Genomic DNA, 10,518 nt, shown 5'->3' on the forward strand with positions numbered 1-10,518 from the left:
ACTGCTTTAGATGAAAACGTCTTCCTGCAAGTATCTGAACGGATGACCTCTTGTTCTTTGTCCAGTCCTATTATTTAATAGGTCATCAGAGATATATATACATATACTTATATCATTATAACTTAGCGATAAGTAGAACACTGCGTTACCCTTTACTATTATTTATTGTGATATATAGCGCCATCATTTAAACATCCCGAGGAGGAAACTGGTCCTCTCATGGGTGACACTCAGGAGCTATGACAATGATCTACCCATAGGGTTTGCCATCTAAAGCTAAATGTTATTATAAAAATAATCCCTTTCCGGAAACACACAAACAAGTAACGGGGATGTGCACTGAGCAGGCTATAATAACTTGTATCAATCATAATAATACACAAACCCCAGGAGCTTGTGACCGGGGAGGAATGGAGCGCACCGCGCTCCTTGTACAGATTTGCAGTACTGTGAGTTCTCCCCTCCCCCTCCCCGTGTGATCCCACAGCAGCCGCTGCACTGAGCACAATGCGCCTGCGCGGCCTGGCTCTCCCTGTGTGTGTGTGTGTGTGTGTGTGTGTATGTGTGAGCGGTGAGTGTGTGAGAAAGCAAAGAGCGACAAGTAACCGGCGAAACCTCCAGTCCCCCCCCCCTCCCTACAAACAGCCGCAACAATGTCGGGCCGCTCAGTCAGAGCCGAGACGAGAAGCCGAGCTAAAGATGACATTAAACGGGTTATGGCCGCCATCGAAAAAGTACGGAAATGGTAAGGGAAAAAAGGACAACAAAGGAGAAGAATGGAGGAAGGTGGTGGAGAGCGGGTTTTGCCTGTGGAGGGGTGGGAGGATATAAACCCGGCACTGCCGAGGTCGCCTCACTCGTTACAACGTTCTGGACCGCTCGCACAGGTGTGCGGGGCTCCCGCCAAAACGAACCGGAGCCGGCAGCCATTTCAGCACGGTCTCAGCAAGCCGGCGAGAGGGGTGGAGAGCGGCAGCCCATTGTGGTGACCGGCCTCGGCCACTTCCCGCTGCTAGATGAACGCAGTGCAGGCTTACACGGCACTTATTTATAGACTTTATCAGCAAGGAGATGTCTCTTTATTTCTCTCTTTTTTTTCTTTTAAATTTAGCGCTTTGGCCCTGAGGCTCGGAGCTCCCTCCCTCGTCCTTCCTCATGCTGCCTTGTTCTTCTCAATGGAGAAAAAGATGGGGCTGGAGGAGGAAGTGCAGCTCCAAAGCTTTAGCTAAGAGCAAGAATTCCATTTAAACTCCCTGTTTTTAAGAGTTTAACCCCTTTATTCCGAGGCCAGACATTGTTTTAACTTACCTCAAGGGGTTGAAGATTTGCATCTAAAGACTATTTTGCTAAAAGTGGATATTTTTCGCAATTATTTTGGTCAGAGTTATTTGTTTAAGATCACTGTTTCCATAAACAAAAACAATTTTACGGTAAATTGCTACTATTCCAGCAACAAAGTGCAAATATGTTCTAATTTAAATATTCAAATAATTTTCAGTGTCTAATTGCTAAATCGGCCTTTTAAAAACGGTTTCTGGTGTTTACAGCCGCATTCCATAAACTGTTTGTTTTTCTTACAGTATTGAACAGATTTAACCCCTTGCTTGATAGTGTTCTTAGATTGCTGTTCTTGGGCAGCGATGTTAGGTGTTATGATAATGTTCCATGGATGAATGCAAACTTTGAAGCAGATGTTCATCAGACAATCACCGGCCAATAGAATGCAACATTTGTATTGTGGGTTGACCTTGAGGCTTCCTATTGGACAGTCATTTAAATGTCATTTAAGAGTAGTGAATCTGACTTACAAACCAGTAACTCAGGGATAACGTATTGCAAAACAGGATGCCCGTTTACACTAACAAAGAAACGGTTGCTTTCGTGTTTTTGTTAGTGGGTTGTTTGAATGAGGTCATCGTTCCCAAGGTTTTGTCTTTGTAGATTTGCAGTATTATAGATGTTTTTTTATATTAAGAAACATAGATTTTTATGGCAGATAAGAACCATTTGGCTCATCTAGTCTGCCCCTTTTTCCTGATATAGACTCGGACCTTAATTGGTCTTTGGCCTTGTCTTAGATTCAAGATAGCTTCATGCCTTTCCCATGCATGTTTAAACTCCCTAGCTGTTTCAACCTCTACCGCTTCTTTATTATTATTGTCATCTTTTATTTATATAGCGCCAACACAACACACGGCGCTCAATACAATACATGCATTCAAGGGGTATGACAAGACGAGAATTCACAGACCAAGAAAAACCGATACATTAGGTGGAGAGAGCCCTGCTCGCAAGCTTACAATCTACAAACTTCTCCCCATCGCTTCCAGCGCATGGCATTAGCTGTATTCATTCTACGGTGTAATGTGCAAGTATGGGATCTTATAAATGCCATAAACCTTTATTTATAATTTAACAGCATACATAGGAATCTTAGAGGAGGTAGGGCCCACTCCATGGAATAGCTGGACATCAAGTAAATCTAAACAGAACATCAGAAAACTTGTATGGAACACAAATTGATGATCTCACGCTACCTGATCTTGTTTTGTTTTTTTTTGCTGTATTTTTTAACATGATTGGGCACAATTAGAGTATATACATGCTATGTTAGTTCAAATACATGAGTATAACATATGCGCGTTATTCATTTTTCTAATTCACTGCCACAAAAGACAATAATATAAAATTAAACCTAGAACACCCAAAATTATTTTAAAACTTCTGCCTATGTTAAGGGGTGCATTATTTTATTCACTTACCGCCCAAGTTTTAAATAAAAACATCACAACAGGAAAAAGAACATCAATATGTTGCCTGACTTGTATTACCATAAAAACTTGATGGAAATGTAAAAAAAAAAAATCGTCAAATGAAAGAAACAAACATCTAATGTGTGTAAATGTGACATGAATGTTCTCCAGCAGTATATTTTGGGAGGAATTAAGATTCTTGTAATGCCAGCGCTACAATTATCAGCAGGTGATTTTCCTAGCTACATGCCTGAACTGCGGAGCCTAGCCAATCTATTGAATTTAGTGGGTTAAGTCAGGTATTTTGCGAGAATAGTGTATTATAGTAATGTCATTAAAACATAAATTAACTGCCGTATCCAGTTATCGTTTGATGGTCTGTATGTCTTGGTGGGCCATACACTAAACCTACAATAAGGAGTGTCATATTTATTCACCATACTATAGGCTGACACACACACACAATCACTCAGTCTCTCCGTCCGTTATTCATGCAAGCTCGGACAGTTCTTCTTCCCTCCTTGTTACCTCACGTGGAGCCCTGTCTTCACTGCATCTCGCGCTTTGTGCTTCCGATGGGTGACATGATGTGGCCCCCTTCTGCTCCCCTTCTTACTCTTTGTATAAAGTTACTCAGATTTTTATTTGGTGACAGTAAGCATTGTAAAAGTGTGGCTTTTGTTTTCATCTATTTTACCAAAAATTGGTAAAAATTAAATCTACTACATCGACAAAATAACAAAAAAACCTTGTTATATAAACGAAATGGTGTGTAGCATTGCTCTTTATAAAAAAAAAAAAGGTAATTGCTGTTATTACTTTGCATCCAAAAGTCATAGAATAGACAAAAACCTTAAACAACTAAGTTTTCCTTCTCAGCTTGAAGGTCCTTACAAGGTAGACGCTGATTTAAGTGCGAGGGGTTAATAGATCAATCTGGCTTTTAATGGTTTCATTTCTATTATCCATGCATGTAAAGCACAATTTTATGTTAGCAACACTCCTCTCCCTTATGAAACAAACATATTTATATGTGTTTAAAAATGCGCTATACACCCATAGGCCGATAGGTCTCTCGCTCTCCATATACGCCGCTGAACTTTCTATGTTTGAAAATGGTGCAGTTTCCTTTGCGCTAGCATTTTTTCTTTTTTTTTTTTTGGGTGCACCTCTTAGGTTGAGATCAGACAAATACTCCTGGCCTTGAAGTAGCTTGAACCCAATAAGCTTTGATCGCTTTTTTTGGATTAATTTTTAAATCAATCAGTCAATGATATCAGTGGAGCCAGGTTCAAAGCCTTTTGGCTGCCATCTGCTCTTGAAGACCTCTTTGGGGAATAAGCAGATCTGGCACTCCTGCTGGGCATCTGGCCTGGGAAGAATTGAATATCTTAGATTAGGGGAGTGTGATCTCAGAAGAAAGGGTAGCTCCTCGCTTAACCACAGTGCCTCTTATTTAAATAGATTAGCACTTTGGGACTATCTCACAATCCGCATTGTCAGTCAGGCTTCAAAAGAAGTGTAAAATTTATGTTATATGTAAGTAACATTACATACAGTAGTTTTATTTAGTGGTTAGGACTGTAACCCGCAAGGTTTTCGTTAAAGTGACAGCTGCTTTATTTATTTTTTTAGTTGAGGGTCTGTGGCTGTGAAATTTGTGGTTAGTTACATATATAGAATACAATTTTATCTTTTCATGCAACTAGCCAATCGTAAAACCTCTTAGATGCATTTTGTGTTCAATTATTCCGAGATGTTTTTTTTTGTTTGTTTTCTTTTTAACTATCACACTTTTTAGTATGTTCCTTTCCTAATTTACTCTCCAGTATATCACTGAGCTAAGTTGTTGCTTTATTCCAAACACCAGATGTGTGTTTATGCAACGCTAGGAGCGGTGCCAGTACACCCCCCCATCTTTCAAATTGAGAACCCAGGATAAAAATCCCTTTGAATAAACATGCAGAAGACCTAATTATCTTAATAATTGACAGTGTTAACTTTCTGACTTTTTTGCTTTTGTTTGTAATTGGCCCTATTTTTTTTATTATTACCGGTATTCCTGCTAGGGCAACATATAATCTTTTCAAGAATGTTTAAATGATGACAAACTTACAACAGGTTTTTAGCTTTCCTTTTTTTTGTATTTAGATAACACTTTAGTAATCAAACTCTAAAATGCTAGGTGGTAGCTGAATGTGGTCTGGAAGTACGTTTAGATTGCCCAGGCAAATGCTAACAATCTTGAACCAGAACTACCGCTATGGAATATAGCCGCTTTTGCGTTCACCCTGCGTGCACCATGGTGCCGTCTATGGGATGCGTTGCATTTTAGAGACTTTACCTTTAAAGTATTATAAGGGATCCATAAATGGCTTTTGTTTTATTTATGTTTCTAGGGAAAAGAAGTGGGTCACAGTTGGAGACACATCTCTCCGAATCTACAAATGGGTGCCTGTTGCAGAACCTAAAGTGGATGATGTAAGTTACAAAACTGTTTTGTCATTTGTCTTTCTCTACCAATTGATCAGAAATCTGTCCAGCTCAAGGCTAATCAAGGCTTTTTTTCTTGGGTGTCTGCTCCATGAGACAAAACGTCATTGGACACAAAAGGGATGGTAATTACTGTGCAAGCATTAAAGGGGCACTCCCGTGTCCCATACAGACCCATCAGTTAAGAATTTGTATTAGTGCGTTGTGAGTACTTTCAAATGCATTCAGTAACCTGTAGAAATAAAGAACTTGAGAAGCTGCAGCGCCCCCTCTACAGCCCCATTTTTCATATCCGTTTTGGCTGCCTGAAGCAACCAATCGCTGGCATAAAAGCTGTCCCATTGCAATCAATGGGAGCACCTCTTCAACATGGTGTATAGCACATGCGTGCACTGGCAAGTCGGGTATGTGTTTGGTATCTCCTACAAGCCAGATAGCGGGCGAAAGAGGTAAATGCATAGGGGCATAATCCCAGGTGCTATATTCTGTCTGCTTGAGCAACTTGACCAAACAGGCATGCTGGCATATAACCTATTTCTGCAAAGCATTTATCTGTGATGTCCGTGTACTAAGACGCTTAACTAATATGGTTGTTCCCCCATTTCTAAAAAACTATTAATAAGATATAAAGTTGGAAAAAGTCTAAGCAAATTGCACAGTTATCACATTCATAGTTCTTTTATTTCCTTCCTACATTGTCTCAATTGAGCACTTTATTATAGATAAGTACTCATTGGGACAATGTATATATACATAACCACTGGATTTACTTGTTCCAGGAAAAAATCCAGATTACTTACTTATGTGCATTTCTTTCCCTTCAGATTGAGTTGAAGGTGACAGATGAGAACTCCGGACTGCTGAGACGACCAAAACCCTGTGGAAAAGTCAGAATTTGTCTTTTCTACCACCTTGCCTTTTTCCTTCTTTCTTATTTAGCATAATGTTTATAGGGGAGGATTAACTACTAACAACCAGGCGTGCACTTTTCAGACTGTCCTCTAACACAAGCTAAATCACACAAGATGGTCTTAAATATAATACCATGTAAACTCAAGCACTGTGATGAACAGGGAAGATACTTGTTACTGCGAATGTCATGTTAAAGAGGGAGCACTTTCCTTCTTAAATGACTGCTATTTTCTATGCAGCTCTAAACATGTAATATGAACTTAACCTTTAGACATCATGTAGCTGTATAGTATTAAAAAAATATATATATATTTAAATGTCCTTGGTGTCAGTTACTTCTGCACACTAGAGACTGCAAGCCCGATCTAATAGTTCTTGAGAATAATTGGTAAGTCTAAAGGGTGGGCTACGTTTAGTAGATGATTCATTTCTTCCCACAGGGATAAAGGGTATTAGATTTGAATTATAGTTTTAAATTGAGACTGACACTTGAGCTTACATGTCTGTTTCTATAACTGGATATATCTGTATCATTTGTCAATGACAAAGCTACTCATTTTTTTTTTTTTTTATAACAACATAGCGATCAGTGTTTTCTGATGACCTCAATTAAATTGAAGCATTGGAGCACCATTGTGTCAGATTAAAGAACTATTCTGGTACAAAAAAGCAACAAAGTCTGAGACTCCCATGGCATGCACACACAGAAAGCACTATAATTGATTTCAGTGCTTTCTGTCTGTGATGGGCTGCTTCAAACAGCGAAAACTAAACCACAATGGTGGTGGTGTGCTTCAGCTCTGGGGCTGTTGCTTCTCTTAAAGGTGAGGGTTTCTCTTTCTTTCAGCCAAAGAATGCATATTAAAGTACTTTAATATCTGTTCTTTTTTGGTGGGGCTGCATTGGGAGTGTCCCTTTAAAATTGAGCTTTTTTCCTCCAAACCCTACCGTTTATATTTTAACTTTTCTCTTTTGTGTAGTAGGTTATGTACCACTAAACGTCAGTTGGATGATTTGTACTAATGTTTGCTTTGCTCTTCTTTTACTTGTTCTAACTCCTTTTTCTACTTTGGGTTTCTTACAAGGGTTATCTTTCTGCATATGGTATTGTATGTTTCCTTTTTGTTGTTTGTGCTGAGTTGACCACCTTTGTTTATTCGCAGAAGACCAAGAACAAGAAAAAGACAAAGGATGAAAAATGCGGCTCCGAGCTCACTACCCCAGAAAATAGCTCGTCCCCTGGAATGATGGACATGCATGGTGAGGTCATGTGTGAAAAACTAAGTGCACCCTTGCTGCATCCATAGGAATTAAGATACTAAGCAGACAAGTGCTGCTAATCAAACGCAGTTGTTTAGCAGGTTGCTGGTCTAAAGCATTCAGGTGTGTGTTAACACAATGCCAAGGAGGAAAGACATCAGCAATGATCTTAGAGAAGCAATTGTGGCTGCCCATCAGTCTGGGAAGGGTTATAAGGCCATTTCCAAACAATTTATAAAGACCATCATTCTACAGTGAGAAAGATTATTCAAAAGTGGAAAACATGCGGGTCTTCCCAGGAGTGGGTGTCCCAACAAATTCACCCCAAGGTCAGACCGTGCAATGCTCAGAGAAATTGCAACAAACCAAAGAGTTACATCTCAGACTCTACAGGCCTCATCAAGTTAAAGTTCATGAGGGTACAATTAGAGAAAGACTGAACAAGTGTTTTTTTTGGGGGGGGGGTTCGGTGGAAGGGTTATTGCTGCTAAAGGTAGTTCTACAAGCTATTGAGTCATACTTTTTCACACATGGCTTCTCCATTTTGGCTTTATTTTTGTTGAATAAATGACACGGTGTAATGTCATGTGTGCATTTACTTAATTTTAGACTTTATAACACTGTCCTATTCCACAGAGCTGTATATAGGGCTTATTGAATGTATTTTCTGATACATCAATAATAAATGACATTATCTAGACAAGAATTTGGGAGTGAGTTGACTGTAGTTTTTCAAATTTACTTAAAAAATTCAAAATGGAGGCTCTCAGCGGCCTCTTTGATGTAGCTAAAGTTTTTCCCTTTCCCATGAGAATTGCCATAGAAAAATATTTTTCTTCTTGTGCGTTAAATACATTGCTGTATACAGTAATGTGAGTCAGCACTCAATTTGTTCCAATAAACGTCCTTTATGTGCAGACCTGGAGGCTGCTAATTTGCATGCCCTTCCCTGCTCAAACATTACACTGAACTGACTCTTCATTAGTCTTGAGTCAGTCTGGCTGAGTGATTCAGACTGAGCCATTCTATTGTTTACCACAGGTAGTATATTATTGAGCCACAGTGTTTGCCTAGTAGATTAGGCTAAGCTAAAAAAGCTATAACACGCATTGACTAATATGCACAATATTTTCCATAACCTATTTTAAATGTAATAACAAAGTAGCGGGGGTCCCCCTTTAAAAAAAAAAGAAGGAAAAAAAAAAAAGAAACTTGTTTAAAGGTGCTTGACTTGTCCACGTTTTTGTTTTTTTTCTCAGGGTGCATATGTTTTGCATAGTGAGGGACGGCTTGTATTAAGGGTACTTAGTTATCAGTATCTGGGTGTATAACCAGAGTTGTATATCTCACATACTGCAGGGGAGTAAATTATGTGGATGTTATGACTAAAAGGTTGGTTCAAAACTTTTGGAAGTGGTCTTACCAGTATAGCAACCAGTGGCATAGTCCATTCCATTTGTTGCCATGTCAGTATGTTTTCATACTTTCTTATACGTTATCTTCTATGAGCTGTTGGAACTCCCCTTATAAATCCTGATATTTCTGTGGTGCTTTTTCATACCCACCAAAGCTCTGATCAAAGGCTTTTTAATGAAATCATTTTAAATAAAAGGGGTAAAGAATCTCAACAATTGATTGCAAGTTGCAACCATAAATGACGATCTGCAATTTCGTGTAGTAATCGAAACGTGTACTAATGAAGAGATATAACAAAGTATGTGTTCTCATATTAACGACACTCATTGTATATGGCAGATGACAACAGCAATCAGAGCTCCATAGCTGATGCTTCCCCGGTGAAGCAAGAAAACAGCAGTAACTGCAGCCCTGCTCCTGAACAGAACCTATCTGCGCAGACGGATGGCAATGAAATCAAATCAGAAGAGGCCCATTCCAATGGCAGTGAGCAACAGGATTCTGAAGGTGCGAAGCTGTGAATGTGAAAGCGGTATATATATATGTAGTATACATAAATAAATATTGCACAATGCCCTGAGATGCAGATATAAATGTAAAACAAAGCATACAGTATCACCCAACATGCTTACTGCTGTTAGGTGAATATATACCACTTAATCGTGAAAAAAGGCAAAAATATTAAGGTTGTGTTTTAAGATTATCCAAATTGATTATATTTAAGCCCATGTCATGTCATCTTTATAACCCCCTCTGACTTCTTAACATAATCTTTAGTTGATGTTAATGCCTTTAATTGGGCCAGCATAGGAACCTCGGAGGCCTCTTCAGATGAAACAAGATGCTGGATGTCATACTAACAGTTACATTTTATTCATCTAGCCACCTCGGGACAAAACTCTCAATCATCAGTGGAAAGTTCACTAACTAATTCAGAGAAAGCAGAAACACAAACTTCTGGGGATAAAGACACCGCTCCAGAAGCATCCAAAACCTCTCAGGTAATAATTCATAAGGCTTCTGGGTGTTTGCTATGTACAAATAAAGTAGTGACCCTAATTCTTCTGTTGGCTCTTGTGATAAGATATCCTCCGTGCATAAAAAATAAAATTGTGTTTGCTGTCGTTTTGTTACACATTATGCTCTGCACTGTTTTATTTCAGTGTTGCACTCATATGACTCTTTATTTCTTTTCTGTTTTTCCCCTCGTTTTATTGCACCTCATAAAGGATTCTGATGATGGAGCGCCCCCATCCAAGAAGGCGAAAGCGGACAACGGTCCTCAACAAACCACAGAGGCAATCTAGACTATCCTGTTCAAATTTATTACTTTTAATTGGGGTCAGTTTACTGTAAGGTACATTGGTTATCTTGACTATAGGACAGCCTTACTTAAAGCATCTTCTTCTCTCGGATGAGACTTAGGACTCTTTTTATGTTTTTTTTGACTTACAAAGCAAAAATCAAACAATGCCTGGAGAGAAGGCCAGGACTTCAAAGAAACTGACATATTTTCTGTGAGTGCACAGAATCCCCAGTGACTGTCTTTGAAGTGGTTGATGTTAACACTCAGGAGGGTCTATGCACTGTTTTCCGTAGTCATTTTTACATTTTTGTGTTGCTGCTGTAAGTATATGTATTTTCCATTTCTCTATTTAACAAGTAAGATATTTAAAATGGTACC

At 39.0% G+C, this 10,518-nt stretch overlaps 1 protein-coding gene across 1 annotated transcript; it reads left to right on the forward strand.

Annotated features, from left to right (window-relative positions):
* Positions 1-653: 653 nt before the first annotated feature.
* On the forward strand, positions 654-10,141 carry LOC149289101 (B-cell CLL/lymphoma 7 protein family member A-like). Its single transcript, XM_089491018.1, has 7 exons — positions 654-745; positions 5,153-5,234; positions 6,071-6,133; positions 7,322-7,418; positions 9,174-9,341; positions 9,717-9,835; positions 10,064-10,141. Exons 1-7 carry the CDS (start codon positions 654-656, stop codon positions 10,139-10,141), a joined length of 699 nt encoding a protein of 232 aa, XP_089347144.1.
* Positions 10,142-10,518: the final 377 nt, after the last annotated feature.

The sequence above is a fragment of the Sceloporus occidentalis genome, unplaced genomic scaffold (genome assembly GCF_023333645.1).
Source record: "Sceloporus occidentalis isolate IW3139 unplaced genomic scaffold, rSceOcc1.0.p SCAF_48, whole genome shotgun sequence".
In the NCBI taxonomy this organism is placed as follows: domain Eukaryota; kingdom Metazoa; phylum Chordata; class Lepidosauria; order Squamata; family Phrynosomatidae; genus Sceloporus; species Sceloporus occidentalis.

What these genes read in the sequence shown, in the direction of transcription:
- LOC149289101 (XM_089491018.1), top strand. Translation starts at nt 654, where the DNA reads ATGTCGGGCCGCTCAGTCAGAGCCGAGACGAGAAGCCGAGCTAAAGAT. An exon ending in CAGAACCTAAAGTGGATGAT is followed by an intron (nt 5,235 to 6,070) that starts GTAAGTTACAAA and finishes CTTTCCCTTCAG; the next exon opens with ATTGAGTTGAAGGTGACAGA. An exon ending in AAGCATCCAAAACCTCTCAG is followed by an intron (nt 9,836 to 10,063) that starts GTAATAATTCAT and finishes CACCTCATAAAG; the next exon opens with GATTCTGATGATGGAGCGCC.